At 41.5% G+C, this 24,541-nt stretch overlaps 1 protein-coding gene across 2 annotated transcripts in view; it reads left to right on the top strand.

Annotated features, from left to right (window-relative positions):
- Positions 1-1,058: 1,058 nt before the first annotated feature.
- Positions 1,059-24,541, top strand: part of PHF8 (PHD finger protein 8) — a 67,170-nt gene continuing 43,687 nt past the window's right edge. For both annotated transcript variants that reach the window (XM_067464152.1, XM_060763292.2), the window contains exons 1-5: positions 1,059-2,057; positions 5,373-5,458; positions 9,314-9,434; positions 14,647-14,807; positions 20,725-20,866. In XM_067464152.1, the coding sequence (XP_067320253.1) occupies positions 1,960-2,057; positions 5,373-5,458; positions 9,314-9,434; positions 14,647-14,807; positions 20,725-20,866 (608 nt within the window). In that variant the 5' untranslated portion in view covers positions 1,059-1,959. The remainder of the gene's footprint in view (positions 2,058-5,372; positions 5,459-9,313; positions 9,435-14,646; positions 14,808-20,724; positions 20,867-24,541) is intronic.

Below are 24,541 nucleotides of genomic sequence, written 5' to 3'. Positions count from 1 at the left end.
AGAGTGCAGAATGCTCTTTGATTGTAAGTAAACTATAAATTCCAGCAACTACAACTCCCAAATGACAAAATCACTGGTCACTCCTTGTGTTGTGAGACATTTTGTTGCCAAATTTGGTGTGATTTTGTTCATTGGTTCTTTTGTTGTTAAGGAACTCATTATGCACAGAGCATTTTTATATAGATAGAAATATATGTGTGTTATTTATTGTCCTTATTTTAGAGGCTCCCTCTTTGGAAGCTTTTAAACAGAGGCTGGATGGCCATCTGTCAGGGGTGCTTTGAATGCAATATTCCTGCTTCTTGGACAGGATGGCTCATGAGGCCTCTTAGAACTCTCTCTCTATATATTTTTTGGTCGTGTCAGGAGCGACTTGAGAAACTGCAAGTCGCTTCTGGTGTGAGAGAATTGGCCGTCTGCAAGGACATGGCCCAGGGGACACCTGGATGAATTGATGTTTTTATCATCCTTGTGGGAGGCTTCTCTCATGTCCCCGCATGAGGAGCTGGAGCTGATAGAGGGAGCTCATCCGTCTCTCCCCGGATTCGAACCTGCGACCTGTCGGGTCTTCAGTCCGGCCGCCACAGGGGTTTAACCAGGAGTCCCCGGTGGCGGAGTGGGTTAAACCCCTGTGCTGGCAGGACTGAAGACCGACAGGTCGCAGGTTCGAATCCGGGGATAGGCGGATGAGCTCCCTCTGTCAGCTCCAGCTCCTCATGCGGGGACATGAGAGAAGACTCCCACAAGGATGATAAAAACATCAAAAATCATCCGGGCGTCCCCTGGGCAATGTCCTTGCAGACGGCCAATTCTCTTACACCAGAAGCGACTTGCAGTTTCTCAAGTCACTGCTGACACGACAAAAAAAAGGGGGGGTTAACCCACTGCGCCACTGGGGACTGCACTTCCAACTCTATGATTCTATTTGTAATACTGGTAGTCAGATTTTGTTCAAACCCAGGGATGTATATTTTATCGAAATGACCCCGCGTTCAAGGGGTCGGCCTTGATGAGCGTTCTATCCTGCGAGTAGCTCTATGAGTCTCCATTGCGGCTCCCTCTCCAAGATGGCGGATGCGGTCCCCGCGCGGCCTTCGCTCTCGCCACGCTCAAGATGGCTCCCTCGGCGCTCCGCAACGTGCCTCCCCTAAGATGGCGGCTGGCTCCTCCCACTTCTCTCCCTCTCCTTTCCCTTGTTTTGAATAAACTTTCTGGGGAAGCCGGAGGGGGAAACCAGGACGGTGGGCCTCGCGGAGGCCTCTGGAGCCGCGGAGAAGCCGAGGGAGCCGCTTGGCCCTGAGAAGGCCGCCGACCCCGCTCTGGAGTAGAGCCTGCCTCCCGGGAGACGGTTCCGGGACCTGGCCTGGGAATCAGCGGCGCTTCGGGTCTGGCTCCAGGCCTTGGGGGAAGGAAGGCCCCAAAAGAAGGCTCTGAGGGGCAAAGCGGTGGGAGCGAGGCCCGTCTCCTTTCCTTGAAGCAACTTGGTTCTGCCCCAAACGCGCCTTTGTCAGCCTTGACCATTTCTTATGAGGGGCAAAGTTGGAGGCCCTTCCAATTGGGAAGTGGGCCCTCCTTCCTAAAGATACCTGGGAATCTTGCTCCAGAAACAAAGGTTATCCTTTTTTTATATTTCTAGAAGCCTGAACTTCTCAACATGGGTTTTGTGGGGAGCTGAGAGCAGGTTGGGGAGCTTTGCAGATTCTTGAGGGAACCTATAAAAGTTGGGACACTTTGTGGGTGATGCCCCTTGTTTTTAGGGGCCTGTGAAAGAGAAGACTTGGAGAGGATCCTGCACTCAACATTGCTGAGCCCGAAGTGGATGAAACATCGAGCCCCTCACTAACTGGGGGGCACAGAGACTTGACTTCGGACTTGAGAGTGTATGGCGGCTCCTCCAGCAGGCAGAAAGTCTTCTGATTCCTGAGGCGTCTTCCTTGCCTTGGAGGGGAAGTAGCCACCATGGCCTCTGTCCCGGTGTATTGTCTCTGCCGCCTGCCCTACGATGTCACCCGCTTCATGATTGAATGTGACGTTTGCCAGGACTGGTTCCACGGCAGGTGAGCAGGAGCCTCATTGGGAGGCACAATGTCTATGGGGTGGGAACCCTTCTCAACTAGTTACTGTCCAAGACAGGCATGGGCAAACGTCGGCCCTCCAGGTGTTTTGGACTTTAACTCCCACAATTCCTAACAGCCATAGGCTGTTAGGAATTGTGGGAGTTGAAGTCCAAAACACCTGGAGGGCCGACGTTTGCCCATGCCTGGATGGCAGGTCAGATACAGGTCACTCCGATACAGCAATACAAGGAGAATCACAATTGTGGGAGTTGAAGTCCAAAACACCTGGAGGGCCGACGTTTGCCCATGCCTGGATGGCAGGTCAGATACAGGTCACTCCGATACAGTAATACAAGGAGAATCACAATTGTGGGAGTTGAAGTCCAAAACACCTGGAGGGCCGACGTTTGCCCACGCCTGGATGGCAGGTCAGATACAGGTCACTCCGATACAGCAATACAAGGAGAATCACAATTGTGGGAGTTGAAGTCCAAAACACCTGGAGGGCCGACGTTTGCCCATGTCTGGATGGCAGGTCAGATACAGGTCACTCTGATACAGCAATACAAGGAGAATCACAATTGTGGGAGTTGAAGTCCGAAACACCTAGAGTGCAGACGTTTGCCCATGCCTGGATGGCAGGTCAGATACAGGTCACTCTGATACAGCAATATGAGGAGAATCACAACTCTAAATGGGATGGCATAGCTGGACGGAATCCAGTTTTTTACAACTCTGCACCCAATTTCTCAAAAATTGTCAGTCCAATTCTTTCGAGTAGCGATTTACTTAAGTCGTTGTTGTGCACCTGACATACGGTGACCCTGCCACAGGGTTTACTAGGCCTGAGAGTGTGCAGATTTGACTGGGTCAATCCTGAGCCGGGATTCAGACCAACAGAGCTTCTTCAACTTTTCCTACTCATGACCCCTTTCTGCTGAAGAATTTGTTTTGCAACCCTGGATATATAGGTATACAAAATAGGTATAAAAACCAAACATTTGCTGATAATAAATCAGCATTTGTGAAGCTTGCTTAACAGGCTAATTTGCCTTTTTTGTGGCGTGCAGCTGAACCATCTTCTACAGAGCCTGCTATAAACCCTGCACATTGTTGCTAACAGATTTGTATAAATGTCTTGGTGGTGTTCAGAAGCATTTCACTATTGACAATTTTTGTGACCCCTCAGCATTGAGCGGAGGCTACCTCATTTGTCGTTGGAACCCACAGTTTAAGAGGAGGGCTCCTCAAACTTTTTAAACAGAGGGCCAGGTCACAATCCCTCAAGCTGTTGAAGGGCCAGATTATAATTTGAAAAAAATATGAATTCCTATGCACACTGCACATATATTATTTGTAGTACAAAAAAAACACTTAAAAACATTAGAATAATGAAAATGAAGAACAATTTAAATAAATATAAACTTATTAGCATTTCAATGGGAAGTGTGGACCTGCTTTTGGCTATTTTTGGGGGGGTTTTTTTTGTCATGTCAGGAGCAACTTGATAAACTGCAAGTCGCTTCTGGTGTGAGAGAATTGGCTGTCTGCAAGGACGTTGCCCAGGGGACGCCCGGATGATTTGATGTTTTTATCATCCTTGTGGGAGGCTTCTCTCACGTCCTCACATGAGGAGCTGGAGTTTATAGAGGGAGCTAATCCGGATTCGAACCTGCGACCTGTTGGTCTTCAGTCCTGCCAGCACAGGAGTTTAACCCAGTGCGCCATCGGGGGCTCCATGCTTTTGGCTGATGTGATTGTTGTTGTTGTTGTGTACTTTCAAGTCATTTCAGACTTAGGTTGATCCTGAGCGAGGGCCAGGTAAATGGCCTTGGAGGGCCATATCTGGCCCCCGGGCCTTAGTTTGAGGACCCCTGCTCTAGAGACATAGTCCATTCTTGAACCATTATGCCACACAGGCTGTCATTTCTGTGCACACCTACATCAACAATCAATCTTCCCCTTTTGCTGTCCTTACCTGCCTTCAAATCTATTTCAACTTATTCTGTGCATGAGAGACCTTCAAGTCACCCTGTCATCAACAGCCCTGCTCAGCTCTTGTAAACACAGGTATCCTTGACTGTATCTATTCACCTGTAATGTAGTCTTCCGCTTTCTCTGCTGCCTTTCACCTTATTGAGCAATGTTGTCTTTTCTAGTGAGTCACATCTTATAATGAGATGGTGAAAGTACTACAGTCTCAGTCCTTTGCAGTTGTTACTTAGTAGTAAGCTATGTATGCACGTGGAGGCTTAGGGATGGTTGCCAGGAATGGATTTGGGCAACTGTGACACTGATGATAGAAATGTGATTCCAGGAACAGACTGCGTGTAAATACCTTACACACAACTGGCATGCCTTAAACCAGAAAATACGTGACTCTCCGGATATTGTTGTATGGTCTTGGATGATGGGAGCAGCTTTTTCAACCATACCTAACACATCCCAAGCTCTCCTGAAATACTTCATCCGCTATCCACCCCAACACAAACATGATGTGTTGAAGTCCAAAATACCTGGAGGGCTGATGTTTGCCCATGTCTGGTCCAAGGGATGGCAGGTCTGATGCAGGTCACTCTGTTACAGCAAGACGAGCTAGTTGTGGATCAGCACTTCCATACTGTTGATCATGATAATTGGGAAATCTAGCAGTGAAAGCCAAAACATTTGGTGAGCTAAAGGTTCCCTGTTCAGTCCTTAGTAACTCTTATGGGATGAACAGGAGCAGTTGCTGTAGAATGTAAGACCCAAGCATCCTGTTTTCATTGCATGTTTCAGTTCCACTTAGCTTCCTTCTGCATATTAATGAAGTACGTTTTTGTATCTTGGAGTATCTGAACATGCAACAAATCTGTATCGTGCTGGGTCATGAGTTCTAGCCAATAATAACAATTCCAAGTAGTAGTGTCCTCGTGCAAGGCCTGCTAAAGAGCTATATTAAATGTCATCTGTATGGGATATTAAAATAGACAAAGGCAATTTCATTACCAGCTTAGAGAAAGGTGCATCTTATTAAACCTGAGGGAAAGGTATCGAAATACAGAGCACTTTATATTTTTAATGAGACTTTTGGGTTTAATTCCCATATGTTATGAAGATGTACTGGGGTTTAGAGAGCCATTGATATTTACTCTGTGAGCTGTGCAGGTATGGAGAATACAAAGTAAGTCTGAGTTTCACTGGCACCAGTGTTGCAAGGAAGGGTGTTCTGAGCTTTGCATGACTATCAGGTGTTTCTGGAAAGGGCTTTTGGGTCACAAGGAAAACAACATTGCTTTTCGAAGAGGTGTGTGACTATGTTTTCTTTCTTCAAAGCTGTGTTGGAGTAGAAGAGGATGCGGCAGCTAGCATTGACTTGTATCACTGCCCCAACTGCCAGCTACTTCATGGACCATCTGTCAGTAAGTTCTGTTCCTGCTGAGATTCTGGTCATCTTGGCTTTTGTAGAAAATAGAATCAAGTATACTTACTTTCTGCATGATTGCTGTCTGATCACAAATCACAACATCTACGATATTTTTCATATTCCTATGGACTCGGAATTGCATGGTTTTAAAGAAGAAGTTTGTAATCCCTATACTGTATTCAGAAAATTTTATTTATTTTATTTATTTCGGGCACTTCTACCCCGCCCTTCTCAACCCCCTGGGGGGACTCAGGGCTGCTTACAACTGGCACATTTCGATGCCAACAATTCATCAGATAAAATACATGACAGCAATAACCACAATAATTAAAACATTAAATTAATACAATAACAACTAAAAAGCCAATCTAGTGGCAGTTCACCAAGTTCTAAAATCCGTAAGTCCATTCAGCATTACCATAGTCCTTTCCAAATTCTGGTCGTCATTACCTTGTCAGTCCGCCAGATTACCCAAAAGCCTGGTCCCATATCCATGTTTTCAGCTTCCTTCTGAAGGAGAGGAGGGATGTTGATGACCTAATTTCCCCGGGGAGTGAATTCCACAGGCGAGGGGCCACCACTGAGAAGGCCTTGTCCCTCATCCCCACCAACCTCACTTGTGATAGAGGCAGGGCCGAGAGCAGGGCCTCTCCAGAAGATCTTAAACTCCGAGGTGGGACACAGAAGGAGATACGTTCTGAAGGAGAGGAGGGATGTTGATGACCTAATTTCCCCGGGGAGTGAATTCCACAGGCAAGGGGCCACCACTGAGAAGGCCTTGTCCCTCATCCCCACCAACCTCACTTGTGATAAAGACAGGGCCGAGAGCCGTTCGGACAGGTACGCTGGGCCGGAGCCGTATAGAAAAGATTTATAATGTGAAGGCACAGACTGTATAGAAGGTTGTCAGGAGCTTTATGGTTTTTTTGTTTATGCTTTTAGTGGGTGCCCTTCCCAACATCCCTACTCTTTATCTTAAATCCATATGCTGTTCTAGGATTTTAAAGTTCAATTTTTGTTTCTTTTGCAGTTGGCTAGTATTTACCTTTTGAGTAATAAACATGCTTTTTCCAAGGTTTCTTTTCCTGTTTCTGCAGCCCAAATCAATTTATATAGGCAAATTGAAAAAATGTGCATAATCCACTTAAATTTCTACAATCTATGCATTTTTTTTTTGCTATTTACATAGTTCATTATTATGTACATTTTCATCACCTGCTCATATTCAACATATTTATTAATTTTCATAAACTGTGTCCACTTTGGAGTGCTGACATAAAGACTAGAAATTATGTCAGCACTCCAAAGTGGATTATAGACTATATATATTGGAAATTCTCATGAAGCTGGATTCAGTCCAGTATTATACCCTGTGGTTTCTTTGTACTCTCGATTGAACATTGTAACATATGCACACATCCCTTGCTAACGGACCCAATGATCTAAACAATGCCATGTATTCAGTATCAACAGACCATGGTTTTTAATCAGTATGGGTATAAAGAAACTTCCAGTAATGCTAGTTTGGAAATTATATCACCCCCTAAAAGAAAGAGATGATGTTCAGAAGATAATTATGATGTTGTTTGTTGTTTGTGTTTTCAATTGTGTTTTTGGTTCTCCTTATTGTAATTTGTTGTTCGGGCCTGGCCCCATGTAATCCGCTCCAAGTCCCCATTGGGGAGATGGTGGCGGGGTACAAATAAAGATTATTATTATTATTATTATTATAAGTGTCCCCAGTCTAGGCAGGTACTTTAAAGGATATCTCTAGGTCCCACTCTTCAAGATCTTAGGATGAATTCTTGTCTTGAGGTCTTTTAGCTGGAGATGTTGATTAGGATGGATGCTTGCCAGATGCAGTATGTCCTTGAAAGAGATAAAGAGTTTTGAACGAATAATAATAATAATAATAATAATAATAATCTTTATTTAATACCTCGCCACCATCTCTCCAATGGGGACTCAGGGTGGCTTTCATGAGGCCAAGCCCAACAGCATATTACAATAAAGTAAAACCAAAACACAATAACAACACAATAAAATATATACAACATATGAGTACAAAAACGATAAAGCAAAATCATACACAATAAAATAAAACAACATAACAATGAGCACGTGCAAGATAAAAACTAAGATACTAAAAATACTAAAATCAGGATGAGATAGGGATGGAGCAGATTGTTTGTGGAGGAAAAACTCATAAAGGAACGTGGTCATAAATATAGACCTTCATGCAGGTGGGGAAATATACTCTGGGGACAAAAACCGTTGAGGGGGAGCAACTGTATGATAATATGGCTACTCTCCAAAAGCGCATCGGAAAAACCAGGTTTTGAGAGCCCTCTTGAAAATTTCTAAGGTGGGGGCCTTCCTAATCTCACCGGGCAACGAGTTCCAGAGTCGGGGGGGCAACAGAGGAGAAGGCTCTCTCCCTTCGTATGATCCCATAATCATACCAAGTCGAGAATTCCATGAGTTGTAGTCCAAACCCCCCCTCTACTTTCTAACACATCTCTTTAGCACAGCTTCACTCATGTACAAGCCTTGTTGATGTAATATTTATTATTTATTTATTTACAGTATTTCTATCCCACCTTTCTCGAACCTGAAGGTGACTCAAGGGGACTTACAACAAGGCAGCAATTTGATGCCTGACAATATGCAATTAACAGCATTAAAAATACATTCAGCAAAACATATAAAACCAGTGCTTTAATTGTTAGTCTCATTGCCTCTAGAACATGGCCATATAGCCCGAAAAAACCCACAAGAACTGTGTTAGTCTCATTGTCCATAAATCGGCGCCTAAGCCATTCCAATGTTCACTTTTGTCTAATACCGTTTTTGACTGTTGCATTAGATTCCGAAGGCTTGTTCAAATAGCCATGTTTTCACTTTTTTCCACAAGGTCAAGAGGGAGGGGACTGATCTATTATCCATGTAATAGGTGTAACTTCTTTGCTACTTGTGTGCCAGCTGCGCCCGTTCCTTGGGAAGTCTGACTTGGCCACGGTGGTCCACGCTCTGGTTACATCCCATATAGATTACAACTCGTATAGACTACTGCAACGCTCTCTACGTGGGGTTGCCTTTGAAGACTGTTCGGAAGCTCCAAATGGTCCAATGGGCGGCAGCCAGGTTGCTAACAGGAGCGGTGCCCAGGTAGCATACAAGTCCTCTGTTGCGCCAGCTCCACTGGCGGACAGTTTGCTACCGAGCACAATTCAAAGTGCTGGCTTTAGCCTATAAAGCCCTAAACGGTTCTGGCCCTGCTTATTTGTCCGAACGTATCTCTCCTTACGAACCCTCTAGGAATTTAAGATCTTCTGGGAAGGCCCTGCTCTCGGCCCTACCATCTTCACAGGCTCGATTGGTGGGGACGAGGGATAGGGCCTTCTCAGCGGTGGCCCCTCGGTTGTGGAATGCCCTCCCCAGGGACATTAGATCAGCCCCCACCCTCTTAACGTTTCGCAAAAAAGTTAAAACCTGGCTATATGAGCATGCCTTCCCAAACGCAGTGTAGCTATTAAACTCTCATCTCGGAACGATTGGACAACATGACTGGTTAATGACTGGTAATGAAATGCGGAGGACTTATGGTTTTTATTGTGTTACTGATGTTAATTGTAATGAATTTTTACCTGTGTTAAATGTTTTTAATGTTTAAATTATTTTTGTACTGTTGTGGGCATCGAATTGTGCCATTTTGTAAACCGCCATGAGTCGCCCTCGGGCTGAGAATGGCGGTATAGAAGCATAGTAAATAATAAATAAATAAATACCCGTATTTGCCTTTTTCTTTATCCTTTTGTTACTGATTTCCTCTTCCTGTGTTTCCCCTCAGTGAAACGACGCCGGGGGAACCCCAAGCATTTGGACTCCTCTGTGAGCAAAGAGGTTGGCAAGACCGTGAAGACTGGCAGTACTCAGTTTGTCAAGGAACTTCGCAGCAGGACATTTCCTAGGTGGGCAGCCACATGTGTTCTTCTCTGGGTCGCTCAAGAGAAAAGCAGAGAGCCCTAGCCTAAAACCACATTGGTGTGTTTTTGGGCTCCAGATGTAGCAAAGCTTTTGCTCTGATAAGCCAGGAAGGTATTTCTCCACTTGGCAATTCTCAGGAGAAGAAAATGAATAAATAATAGATTAATAACTTCAGGAGTCTCCTAAATATGATTCAGACATTTGGGAGTTGGTCTTGGATTCTTGTGCTCCAGATCCATCTCTTACTCAAATGCCTCCTCCCCAGTGCAACCCTGTTCTGGGTCAAAGAAAGGCTCCACGAGGCCCTCGAATGGCTGTTGGAGTGCCACTTCAATCATCCCTGGCTTTTGCCCATAGTGGCTAAGACTGATGGGAGTTACTGTATATACTCGAGTATAAGCCTAGTTTTTCAGCCCTTTTTTTAGGCTGAAAAAGTCCCCCTCAGCTTATGCTCGAGTCAAGGTTATTTATTATTTTACTCTGTTATTATTATTATTATTATTATTATTGTTTCATTTATATATTTTATTCTATTTATTATTGCAGTTATTTATTTATTTATTTATTTTTTATCGTGTCATCAGCAACCATACCAGTGTATTACATTTCTATCAGAACAAAACAAACAAACAGATAAAAAAAACACAGATTTTGCAAACTTGGTAGCTGATTAAATGTCCTTTGACCAGTATCTGGCCACTTGGAGTGCTTCTGGTGTTACTATAAGAAGGTCCTCCATTGTGCATGTGGCAGGGCTCAGGTTGCATTGCAGCAAGTGGTCAGTGGTTTGCTCTTCTCCGCACTCGCATGTTGTGGATTCCACTTTGTAGCCCCATTTCTTGAGGTTGGCTCTGCATCTCGTGGTGCCAGAGCGCAGTCTGTTCAGCGCCTTCCAAGTCACCCAGTCTTCTGTGTGCCCAGGGAGGAGTCTCTCATTCGGTATCAGCCATTGATTGAGGTGCTGGGTTTGAGCCTGCCACTTTTGGACTCTCGCTTGCTGAGGTGTTCCAGCGAGTGTCTCTGTAGATCTAAGAAAACTATTTCTTGATTTAAGTCGTTGACGTGCTGGCTGATATCCAAACAGGGGATGAGCTGGAGATGTCTCTGCCTTGGTCCTTTCACTATTGACTGCTACTTCCCGGCGGATGTCAGGTGGTGCAATACCGACTAAGCAGTGTAATTTCTCCAGTGGTGTAGGGCGCAGACACCCTGTGACAATGCGGCATGTCTCATTAAGAGCCACATCCACTGTTTTAGTGTGGTGAGATGTGTTCCACACTGGGCATGCGTACTCAGCAGTAGAGTAGCATAGCGCAAGGGCAGATGTCTTCATTGTGTCTGGTTGTGACCCCCAGGTTGTGCCAGTCAGCTTTCGTATGATATTGTTTCTAGCACCCACTTTTTGCTTGATGTGCAGGCAGTGTTTCTTGTAGGTCAGAGCATGCTCCAGAGTGACTCCCAGGTATTTGGGTGCGCTGCAATTCTCCAGTGGGATTCCATCCCAGGTAATCCTCAGAGCTCGGGATGCTTGTCTGTTCTTAAGGTGAAAGGCACATGTCTGTGTTTTAGATGGAGTAGGGATCAGTTGGTTTTCCCTGTAATAGGCAGTAAGAGCACCTAGAGCTTCGGAGAGCTTCTGTTCAACCATCTCAAAGCTCCCTGCTTGAGCGCTAATGGCACGATCATCAGCATAGATGAAACACTCTGTCCCTTCTGGCAGTGGCTGGTCATTTGTGTAAGTGTTGAACATGGATGGAGCAAGCATGCTTCCCTGAGGCAAGCCGTTTTTCTGTTTCCGCCATCTGCTTCTCTGACCCTGGCACTCAACAAAAATGATTGCATTTATCATTTTACTCTATTATTATACATTTATTATTTTACTGTATAATTGTTGTTATTGCTACATTCATTATTTTACTCTTTATTATTGTTGTTATTATTACATTTGTTATGTTGCTCTCTTTATTATTGGAAGGATACATAGGCGCATTTACATTGAAGAAGGTAAATAATCATTTAATCAGAGTTGGACAATCTTATCTTAAATTACCATTTTTGTAAATATTAAAAAATATATAACCCTCTGATTCCTCAAGTAATGTAATTTAATTGATATCTATTTTTATTTTGCAATTTACCAGTAGCTGCTGCATTTCCCACCCTCGGCTTATACTTGAGTCAATCCGTTTTCTCAGTTTTTTGTGGTAAAATTAGGTACCTCGGCTTATATTCAGGTCGGCTTATACTTGGAGGGCCACGTATTTCTCACCCAGGATTTAATACAGAGGTGTGCAAAGTGTGGCCAAGAGCCACATACAGACCTTGGGACTCAAAGTATGGCTCCTGAAGCCCTCCAATGTTCCGTACACAACTGAAATTATTAAAATGCTAATTTGGGAGGGGTTGGTAAATTTGGTAAATTTGGTAAATTTGGCTTAAAATTGGCCACAAATACTGTGTTTTCCTCACCCTGTTGACACAAATAGTCACAATCAGGCAGATGATATGATACCACTTTTATTGTGCTAAAGAGCAACAGTTATGCCCATAGTAGTGGAGAGGCCACATGGGAGAAAAATTTGACCCAGCCGTGGTTTAATGAGATGCTGTCTAAAACAACAATAACAAAACCCAAAAAACAAGTAGGTGTTTGACTCTTGAGAAGGAAAGAGATGGTATTCTTCCAAAGATAAGACTGTCCAACTCTGATTAAACCATTATTCTAACCTTCTTCAATGTAAATATGCTTACATGTCCAGTGTAAAATAATAATAATAATAATAGAGTAAAATAATAATAATAATAATAGAGTAAAATAATAAATGTAACACTAACAATAATAAATAGAGTAAAATAATAAATGTAATAATAACAACAATAATAAAATAATTGTAATAATAATAATAATAATAACAACAACAAAGTAAAATAATAAATAACTTTGACTCGAGTATAAGCTGGGGGAGACTTTTTCAGCCTAAAAAAAGGACTGAAAAACTAGGCTTATATTCGAGTATATACAGTAACTTTTTCTTTCCCCAGAGAATTTGGCAGGCACAGGAGTGAAGCATAGTGCATTAACAATTTGCGGTACCAATATTTATTGTTTAATTCATAGTGTTTAGGTTTTCTTAAGTCGGTTCCTCCTTTCTACTGTACACACTGAGGATTGTGGGAGTTGTAGTCCTAGAAAATAACTTTTACAAGCTCTTTTTACAAGCTTTTACAACACCAGTCTTTTGTTAAACTAAAAACTGTGGCATATACAGAGCAGATCAAGAGAACAGCTCCTTAAGCAACCTGATACTTTCTTGAGCCCAGGTTGTTTCTGGCTCAAAAGCCCTTCTTTGTTCTACAAATTGGATGGCTTTTTGTTTTCCGTCTTTCTTTCAGCACTGAAATAGGTGGCTCTTTGGGGAATCTCTGTACATCTGCTCAACCCTCCCTGCCCCCCCCCCCCCCCCATTAAGCAGCTTCACAAAGAGTCTCCAAAGAGATAGGCAGGTGGCAATGACTGAGGGTGGAGGGGAATAAAATGTCCAAAACAAAAAAAGCCTGTAACACAGTGGTTCTCAACTTTCCTAATGTCGCGACCCCTTAATTCAGTTCCTCATGTTGTGGTGACCCCCCAATGATAACATTATTTTCATTGTACTTCATAGCTGTCATTTTGCTACTGTTATGAATGTAAATAACTGATGAATAATTTTCAATCACTGGACCAAATTGGGCACAAAGACCTAATTTGCCAAAATTTGAATATTGGTGGGGTTGGGGGAGGGGTTGATTTTATCACTTGGGACTTGTAGTTGCTGGGATTTATAGCACATCAACAATCAAAGAGCAATTTATTGTTGAAGGCTTTCATGGCCGGAATCACTGGGTTGTTGTAGGTTTTTTTCAGGCTATATGGCCATGGTCTAGAGGCATTCTCTCCTGACGTTTTGCCTGCATCTATGGCAAGCATCCTCACTACCTCTGAGGATGCTTGCTATAGATGCAGGTGAAACGTCAGGAGAGAATGCCTCTAGACCAGGCATCCTCAAACTGCGGCCCTCCAGCTGTTTTGGCCTCAAACTCCCAGAAGCCCTAGCTAGCTTGTTCAATGGTCAGGAATTCTGGGAGTTGGAGACCCAAACAGCTGGAGGGCCGCAGTTTGAGGATGCCTGCTCTAGACCATGGCCATATAGCCCGAAAAAACCTACAACAACCCAATAAAAGAGCACTCTGAACTACACCAATGGTGGCATTTAACTAATCTTGGCACAGAGAACTCCCATGACCAATAGAAAATACTGGAAGGGTTTGGTAGGCATTGACTTTGAGTTTGGGAGTTGTAGTTCACCTACATCCAGAGAGCACCGTGGACTCAAACAATGATGGATCTGGACTAAACTTGGCATGTATACTCAATATGCCCAAACGTGAACACTGGTGAAGTTTGGGGAAAAATAGATCTCGACATCTGGCTATTGAAGTTGCTGAGATTTATAGTTCACCTACAATCAAAGAGCATTCTGAACCCCACCAATGATAGAATTTGGCCAAACTTCCCACATGGAACCCCCATGACCAACAGAAAATACTGTGTTTTCTGATGGTCTTTGGTGACCCCTTTGACGCCCCCTCGCGACCCCCCCAGGGGTCCTGACCCCCAGGTTGAGAAACGCTGCTGTAACATATAGAGAACCATATCTCATTGGATACTGGGTGTTAGCTTTATTCTATTTTAGAAATGTATGTATATTTACTAAACTGCTGGAAATGAATGTGATGAAGAGCACTTTGTAAATATATGCAATTGAGGACCCCTGACCTGAAAAGCTTGGGACCAAAGGCATTTTGAGTTTTGGACTTTTGGAATGGCTTTAATTGAATGTACGCATACATAATGAGATATTTTGGAGATGGGATCCAAATCTAAACACGAAATTCATTTATGTTTCACATATACCTTATACTCATAGTCTGAAGTTAATTTTATTCACATTATTTTAATAGTTTTTTCATGAAGGTGTTTGTGTACACTGAACCTGAGATCTGGGATCCAAAGGTTCTCTGCCTACTGTATTAGACAAAATGAGAGGGTTATTGAGTGATTTCTTACTGTTCTTAGACAGATGTGCCCAAGTTTGAGAGCTTGATACCCTTCTGCAAGACTTGTAGATTTGACCTAATTTCCTTGCGTTTTTCCAGTGCTGATGAGGTGATTCTAAAGCCAAGTGGGGCCCAGCTGACTGTGGAGTTCCTGGAGGAGAACAGCTTCAGTGTGCCCATCCTTGTCCTGAAGAAAGATGGGCTGGGCATGACCCTTCCTCCACCTTCGTTCACTGTGCGTGATGTGGAGCATTACGTAGGTGAGTGCCTGGGAGTTGCAGAGACTGCTGGGCAGGCTGGCAGAAGTGAAAGGGATTTATGCATTGCAAAGATGTGGGACTTTGGGCTCTTCAGATATAGCCAGTAAAAAAGGGTAAAGGTTTTCCCCTGACATTATGTCCAGTCGTGTCCGACTCTGGGGGTTGATGCTCATCTCCATTTCTAAGCCGAAGAGACGGCGTTGTCCATAGACACCTCCAAGGCCATGACTGCATGGAGTGCTGTTACCTTCCCGTTGGAGTGGTACCTATTGATCTACTCACATTTGCATGTTTTCGAACTGCTAGGTTGGCAGAAGCTGAGGCTGACAGTGGAAGCTCACGCCCTGCTGTGATGCATTGCTGTGGCCAACCTTCCCTCTTTCTCTCCTTCTTTCCCTCCTTCCTTCACTCCCTCCTTCCTTCCTTCCTTCCCATCTTTCCTTCTCTTCTTCCTTCCTTCTCTATCTCTTTCCTTCCTTCCCCTTTTTCTTTCTCTTCTGCTGTCTCTCTTTCCTTTTTCTCTCTCTCCTTCCCTCCCTCTTTCTCTACATCTTCCCCCTCTTCCTTCTCTCCCTCTTTCCTTCCTTCTTTCCTTTTTTCTTTCCTTTTCTTCTCTCCTTCCTTCCTTCCTTCCTTCCTTCTCTAACTTTCCTTCCTTCCGCCTTTTTCCCTCCCTCTTTCTCTCCTTTCTTCCTTCTCTACCTCTTTTCTTCCTTCTCTCTTTGCTTCCATGCTTCCTTCTCCCTTTCCTTCTTTCTTTCTTTGCCTCCCTCCCTCCCTCCCTCTTTCTTTTCTTTTTCTTTTCTTTCTTTCTTTCTTTCTTTCTTTCTTTCTTCCTTTCTTCTTTTCTCCCCTCCCTTCCTCTTTCTTCTTTTTTTCTGTATTGTCATTTAGCTTTTTGGGGCTTTTAAAGTCCCTTCTGTTGTGTTTTTCAGTGTTTTTATGAGTGAAGGACATATATTGAGTTGTTAGGTGTATTGTGTCCAAATTTGGTGTCAATTCCCCCAGTGGTTTTTGAGTTCTGTTAACCCCACAAACGAACATTATATTTTTATTTATATAGGACTGCTGCAGATTCAATTGAAGTTTCTCTGTTAAAAGCCTTAGTAGATCTTGATGAAGCTGCTTTTTGGGACTATAATTGAGCTGTGGCAACTGGGGGATTCTGGGGACCAAATAGTAACTTTTCTAAGCTCTGCTATTTAGTTTTTTCTAGAAAACAGATGGCCCACACTGGCACATATCCTTTTCGGATGTGTTTTCTGATTCTTTCTCACTTCAGGCAGAGCAAACATGAGGCTAGTCGGCTCTCATCAGATAGCAAGGAAGCAGAACCCAAAATATTGTTGGAATATATCTGCTGGAATTCCGCTTGGCACACCACATTGACTGGGAATTATTTCAGGGATTTCTGAAATCTTATTTTGGGACTTGCTTCTCTAGGATAATGCTACAGGCTGTTCTGTAGTGCATTATGCAGTTTACAGTGAAACTGTCCAGGGAAAACAAAGCAAAACAGCACCATATGATTCTGCTCTATTTTTAGACTAGTGTTTACTTGGAAGGGATTTCAGGAGGCGGGTGTTGCTTCGATTCTCCACTGTGCATTATGGCTGCATAACATTTGTAGTGATTCATGCAAAGACAGGGAACTTTGGTACCAGAAATGTTGTGAGACTACTGCTTTGGTTGTCCCTACCCAGTATTGCTCAGAGGGAGGGACATAGAGAGTTGCTGTCCAGCACTATTTGTTGCTCCACATCTTCACATCGGTATAATATTTAGCACCCAGTGGTTACTGGGTCAAATCCTGCCACTTAAAAATTGGTGTCTGACATTCTGCTGGTTTGTTGTCAGTCCAGAAATGAAAGAGGTGAGCTTGTGTGGGGACTTCTAGCCTCTTGAGAGAAGCAGTTGCTGGCCAAGGTGCTGGAGCAAAAGCAGTCAGCAGGAATGCGGAAGTGCCATCTACAGGGAATAATAATTCTCCCAGGAGTCCCAAAGCTTTTTAAAAATGTTTTTCAAATATTCCAGAATGTCTTAAAATACTCTCTGATATGTTAGCGATTTTACCATTTTTTTCTAAGTGGTCCAGACTTTTTCTAAAAGGAGGTAATTGAAAAGTTACGTAATTTCCATATTATTTGAAGTAGGGGCAGAAATAATAATAATAATAATAATAATAACAACACTGTATTTGTACCCCGCTACCATCTCCCCAAGGGACTTGGTGCGGCTTACATGAGGCCGAGTCCGAACACAACAATACAAGCAATAATTACAACAGTACAAGCAATTAAAATAAAAACATAAACAATAAACATATAACCTTATCAGTAAGGCAACATACAATTAAAACTGTGGGAAGGCCAAATGTAAAATTAAAATTGGAAATAATGCTGAAACATGGACCAAAAGTGGCGTTTGTGGAAGGACATACGAGCAGACCTAAAAATGTAAAGTGCTAAAGGGATCAGAAATGTGACAAAACTAGCCTTATGACCCCAGAGGGCATTTGGGAGCAAAAACATTTCTTGAATGTTTTGAATGAGGTCGTGTCAGAGCCTGTCAGAGCTTTCCAAGGTATCTTGGTCAGACAAGGCAAGCCTCCTTACAGTCCCCGTCCCTCCCAGTAGAGAAGGCATTCACAAATGCACAGCTGTATGGCTAACATACAACCAATTATTAAAGATAAATATGCAAGGGGCATCACTAAAAAGACAAGAAGAACTAACTTCAATAGATCTAACCATGACATTGTTTCGGTATCACGATCTTTCTCTCTGTCACTTTTGAGTTTTGGGTTTGCCATCTTTTTCTTCTTTTTTTCTGGTTTTCTTTCAAAATCCTCGTTTATCTGTTGGTCTATCCTATTTTATTTATTTATATTTTAATATTGGTTTTTTGTTAATTATTTGTTTATTTATTTTTATATATTATTTATGTATTTGTTTATTTATTTATTTATTTACTATTGTTGTTGTTATTATTATTATCCCCCTATTTATTTATTTATTTATTTATTTTATAATTGTTTTGTAATTATTATTATTTTAATATTATTGTTATTTTTATTTATTTTTGTTTGTTTATTTATATATTTTTATGTTTTGTTTTTTATTATTTTATTATTATTGTTATTATTTTAAATTAATATTGTTATTACTTTTTGTTATTATTATTTTACTCTTTATTTATTTAATTTTATTAATTTTTAAAAAATATTATTTTATTGTTATTATTTATATATGTGTATATTTTCTTTATTATTGTTATATATTTTTATATTTCTGTATATAAGTACTTTAAATGAGGATTTATGGATCTTCTAAATGAGATTTCTATCTTGTCTTATCTTGTTCTTTTGTGTTTTGGTTAACCTTTATTCTATTTGGTATTATTATTTGTCTCTTTTCTTTGTTTCTTTCTCTTCTATTTCTTCTCCTTTTGTCTGTTTCTTCTTCCATATGTCCTTCTTTTCTCACAGTCTCTCAGGCTCTCTCACACTATCTCTCGCTATGTTCACTATTTTTTTGTAAGCACTGTGAGCACTTTAATTTGTTATATATAGTAAATGAGGTAGATATTATTTTTGTTTATTGCATATATTGAATATATTGAATATTGTTGAACATGGTTGGATCTATTGAACTAACTTCAATAGATCCAACCATGTCATGGTTTTGGTATTGCCAAATCAAAGAAAACTTTAATATAGATAATAAGATAGGTTTTGAAACAAAAGATACATTTTGGGATAAAGTCCTAAGAACAGACACAAAATTAATAATATATATATATCAACAATTACTGATTTGGTCTATGGAAATTGATCAAGTAAAGGTTAACATGATAAACTGATCAAAAGATATAGGCCACTCCATACTGATGGCAGAGTGGGAAGAGATCTGGTTAAAGAAATTAAGATATTCCTATGCAATGGATCTCAAGGACAACTGGTATAAACATTTTTATAGATGGTACCTAACACCAGAAATACTTTCAAAAATTAGCAAAGGCAAAACAAAAGATGAATGTTGGAAGTGTGAAAAAGACAAAGGCAACTTTATCCACATGTGGTGGAAGTGTAAGAAAATAAAGGATTTTTGGTACCAATGAATTTTTACCTGTGTTAAATGTTTTTAATGTTTAAATTATTTTTGTACTGTCGTGGGCATCAAATTGTGCCGTTTTGTAAACCGCCATGAGTCGCCGTCGGGCTGAGAATGGCGGTATAGAAGCATAGTAAATAAATAATAATAATAATAATAATAATAATAATAATAAATACATAAGAAGATAGAGCAGATTCTACATATAAAATTTGATCCAAAGCCAGAAACACTACTGCTAGGGATCGTGGATCTCAAAATGGATAAAAATACCGACAAGATATTTTTTAACCTAATAGCGGCCGCGAGAATGAACCTGGCCAAAGTATGGAGATCCAAGGAAATACCCACAGTGGAATATTGGATGATAAAGGTATTGGACATAATAAATATGGACATTCTAACCCAAAAAAATTCAAACAATATAATCAAACCTCAAAGAATGGACTGGAAAAAAATTCTGGAATATATAAAAGAAGAAAATAAAGAAGTATATATTAGAACCTTATAACAGAAACTCAAAGGAAATATCAATACGAAACCAACGACAAAACAAATAAAGATAAGGAGAAAAAAAATGAGCAATTGTGATGTCCTGGAAGATCCTGGAAGTACTTTACCCACCCCTACCCTTTGTGTTTTCGTTTGTTTTTTAAAACTTTTTTTCTTTAAGTATATCTTCACTATCCTATTTTCCTACTTTCTTTCACAAGATTTATTGTTCCCACTCTTTTTAGGTAAATAAGATGAAAAATAATAAAAATTATATTTTTAAACAAATGCATGGCAGCATTGTTGTGTGGTCAGTAATAGTGGAAATATAATACAAGGTGTTTTAGTCACCTCTAGACTGGATTACTGCAATACACTCTACGTGGGGCTGCCCTTGAAAACGGCCCGGAAATTCCAGATGATCCAACGGGTGGCAGCCAGGTTGTTAACTGGGGCTCCTTACAGGGAGCGGTCAACCCTCCTGTTTAAGGAGCTCCACTGGCTGCCATTCATCTACCGGACCCAATTCAAGGTGCAGGTTCTTACCTACAAAGCCCTGAACTGTTTGGGACCCGCCTATCTGCATGACCGCATCTCCATATACGAACCCACGCAATCCCTCTGATAATCCAGAGAGACCCTGCTCTCGATCCCACCAGCCTCGCAGGCGCGATTGATGGGGACAAGAGAGAGGGCCTTTTCGGTGGTGGCCCCTCGACTTTTGAACTCACTCCCTAAAGACATCAGACAGGCTCCAACCTTGGCAGTCTTCAGGAGGAGCTTGAAGACGTGGCCGTTCCAGTGCGCCTCCCGTAATAATGATCCCATAGCACTTTTTCCTCTAAAGCACTTTACATTTCTTTAGGTCTGCTCATATGCCCTTCCACAAACACTACTATCACCTTCTCGTTCATGTCCCAGCATCACTTCCAATTTTAATTTTACATTTGGCCTTCCCACTTGTGTGTTGTCTTATTGATAATGTTGTATAATTTATTGTCTATGTTTTTTATTTCTTATTTTAATTACTTGTGCTGTTGTTTTATTGCTTGTATTGTTGTATTCCGGCTCGGCCTCATGTAAGCCGCACCGAGTCCCCTGGGGAGATGGTAGCGGGATACAAATAAAGTGTTGTTATTATTATTATTATTATTATTATTATTATTATTATTTACTGTTAATGATGGTGCTCACAGGAAGTTGAAAATTCACTGAGCTTCAGTCTGCTGTGGCTGAAGCCCACGTCTCTCCTTCTCCCAAAACATCTCACTTGTCTTGCCCATTATATGGCTTATCTCATTCTTTTTCAACAGGTGCAGACAAAGAGATTGATGTGATTGACGTGACCCGCCAGGCTGACCTCAAGATGCGCCTGGGTGACTTTGTCAGCTATTATACCAGCAACCGCAGGGAAAAGGTCCTTAATGTCATCAGCCTGGAATTCTCTGAGACAAGGCAAGCAAAGAGACATTGAAGTGGATTAAACTTGTTGCTGTGCCAATTTTGATTCTCTCCCACTAAGAAGCATTTTCTAGTAGCAAAAGTCTTCTGTTTGATATGAAACTTTTCCCTTCTAAAACTTTCTACCCTCAAGAGGGTTTGTGATAAAATGCAGAACTTTCAAAGTTGTGGGGTTAATTTCTGCTGAATTCCACCTCCCAGAATCAGCAGCTCTATAGCTGCAGGGATCAGTAAACTGAAGTCCAAAAAGACAATGTTTTGAGTCTTCTCTTTTCCACAAATTTCCACATGCATATTTTTCTTCCCATTGTGATTTTCTTTTGAAAGCAAACCAAGTGTGAAAAAGGAAGGTGCACATATCTATCATCTCTTTAACAAGTGTGTATGTGCATACAGGCAGTCCATTAATTACAAATATTTGACTTATAAATGACTTATAGTTAAAAATGGGGATGAGGCAACAGGAAGTGAGACAAATCTTTTCCTCGGAAGGGAAAATCATAGAATCATAGAATCCTAGAGTTGGAAGAGACCTCATGGGCCATCCAGTCCAACCCCCTGCCAAGAAGCAGGAAAATTGCATTCAAATCACCCCTGACAGATGGCCATCCAGCCTCTGTTTAAAAGCTTCCAAAGAAGGAGCCTACGCCACACTCCGGGGCAGAGAGTTCCACTGCTGAACGGCTCTCACAGTTAGGAAGTTCTTCCTCATGTTCAGATGGAATCTCCTCTCTTGTATTTTGAAGCCATTGTTTCGTGTCCTAGTCTCCAAGGAAGCAGAAAACAAGCTTGCTTCCTCCTCCCTGTGGCTTCCTCTCACATATTTATACATGGCTATCATATCTCCTCTCAGCCTTCTCTTCTTCAAGCTAAACATGCCCAGCTCCTTAAGCCGCTCCTCATAGGGCTTGTTCTCCAGACCCTTGATCATTTTAGTTGCCCTCCTCTGGACACATTCCAGCTTGTCAATATCTCTCTTGAATTGTTGTGCCCAGAATTGGACACAATATTCCAGGTGTGGTCTAACCAAGGCGGAATAGAGGGGTAGCATGACTTCTCTAGATCTAGACACTATGCTCCTATTGATGCAGTCCAAAATCCTATTGGCTTTTTTTGCCGCCACATCACATTCCTGGCTCATGTTTAACTTGTTGTCCACGAGGACTCCAAGATCTTTTTCACATGTACTGCTCTCGAGCCAGGCATTGTCCCCCATTCTGTACCTTTGCATTCTGTTTTTTCTGCCTAAGTGGAGTATCTTGCATTTGTCCGAGTTGAACTTCATTTTGTAAGTTTTGGCCCATCTCTCTAATCTGTCAAGATCATTTTGAATCCTGCTCCTGTCCTCTGGAGTATTGACTATCCCTCCCAATTTGGTGTCGTCTGCAAACTTGATGATTCTGCCTTCTAACCCTTCATCTAAGTCATTAATAAATGTTTAACTTGTTGTCCATGAGAAGTCCAAGATCTTTTCACACGTACTGCTCTCGAGCTAGGTGTCCCCCAAATCACTTCTGGTAGAGTTATCATGAGGAAAAGGAGTATCCACTGAGACTTTCTCACCAATCCTTATTTCCACAACAAGCCATTTTTTTCCAAAATCCAGTGTTCACAGAGACAGAAAGTGAGGTGAAATCTTCTGAACAAAACAGAGACCATAGGGGTGTTAACCCTTCCCTATGAACAAAACAGACACCATAGGGGTGTTAACCCTTCCCTATGCCATCCAAAGCTTGCTTACATACATCTGTGTAGGAATAGCTATGGATATTCGTACCAAGAGGTTCAATTTCTTGTCCATTGGAGGCCTTCAAAAAGGAGAGACCTCTGGAACCTGTGCCAGAGATTGTTTTCCCTCAAAGCAGTCTCTGTTATGGTGCCTTTTCCATGAGATGAAACAGCAGCATCTTTCTAAAGAGGAATCTAGCTGGCTTCATGCTTGACAGAAGGTTGAGAGGAGGTCAATTGGCAGCAGGTCCTTTGTCATTGCTCCTTTTGAGCCATGACCAGGAGGAGAGCATTACAATGAATGGAGTCATTCAGCGGGAGACTGCTGGGAGAGGGTGAGCGGCTCTACATCTAAGAGAGAGGGCACAGTGGGGTCAGATGCAGGAAGGCTTGCCTAAATAAAAAAATATACTGTATATACTTGAGTGTAAGCCTAGTTTTTCAGCCCTCTTTTTAGGCTGAAAAAGCTCCCCTCGGCTTATAGTTGAGTCAAGGTTATTTATTATTTTACTCTGTTATTAGTATTATTTTTATTTCATGTAATATTTTACTTAATGTATTATTATTATTATTATTATTATTATTATTATATTTACAGTTTTTTACCGTATTATTATTACATTTATTATTTTACTCATATTTATTATTATTACATTTATTATTGTACTCTATTATTATTGTTATTATTGAATTTCCATTATTTTTTATTATTTTACTGACACAAAAGCACAGTATGCCACAGCAAACAAGATCTATAGGCTGGATTTCGTATCACAAAATCACAAGTCAAACACTTCCCAAGCGTCTAGGACTGTGTGATGTTATTGTTGTTGTTATTATTATTATTATTATTATTATTATTATTATTGTTACCTTTATTATTTTACTCTATTATTATTGCTATTATTGAATTTCCATTATTTATTATTATTATTATTATTATTATTATTATTATTATTATTATTGTTACAATGGGATTGTGGCCTGCATCAATAGGAGCATAGTGTCTAGATCTAGGGAAGTAATGGTACCCCTCTATTCCCCTTTGGTTAGAGCACACCTGGAATATTGTGTCCGATTCTGGGCACCACAATGCAAGAGAGATATTGACAAGCTGGAATGTGTCCAGAGGAGAGCGACTAAAATGATCAAGGGTCTGAAGAACAAGCCCTATGAGGAACGGCTTAAGGAGCTGGGCATGTTTAGCCTGAAGAAGAGACTGCTGAGAGGAGATATGATAGCCATGTATAAATATGTGAGAGGAAGCCACAGGGAGGAGGGAGCAAGCTTGTTTTCTGCTTCCTTGGAGACTAGGACGCGGAACAATGGCTTCAAACTACAAGAAAGGAGATTCCATCTGAACATGAGGAAGAACTTCCTGACTGAGAGCTGTTCAGCAGTGGAACTCTCTGCCTCGGAGTGTGGTGGAGGCTCCTTCTTTGGAAGCTTTTAAGCAGAGGCTGGATGGCCATCTGTCAGGGGTGATTTGAATGCAATATTCCTGCTTCTTGGCAGGGGGTTGGACTGGATGGCCCATGAGGTCTCTTCCAACTCTTTGATTCTATGATTCTATGATTTATTATTATTGGAAGGATACGTAAGCACATTTACATTGAATGTTAGAATAATAGTTTAATCAGAGTTGGGCAGTCTTATCTTAAATTACAGTTTTATGTAAATATTCAAAACCATTTAACCTGCCAATGCTCCAAGATAATTTTATTGATATCTATTTTTATTTTGAAATTTACCCATAGCTTGAGCAGCACTGGTCATTTCCCACCCTTGGCTTATACTCGAGTCCATATGTTTTCCCAGATTTTTGTGGTAAAATTAGGAGCCTCAGCTTATATTCGGGTCGGCTTATACTCGAGTATATACGGTATCTTCTTCCTTATTGTGGGGTAGGCAGGTGTGCCTGGATGGAGACAGAGCCTAATC

Source organism: Anolis sagrei, chromosome 2 (genome assembly GCF_037176765.1).
Source record: "Anolis sagrei isolate rAnoSag1 chromosome 2, rAnoSag1.mat, whole genome shotgun sequence".
Lineage (NCBI taxonomy): Eukaryota > Metazoa > Chordata > Lepidosauria > Squamata > Dactyloidae > Anolis > Anolis sagrei.
This window is presented reverse-complemented; position numbering and strand designations above follow the sequence as displayed.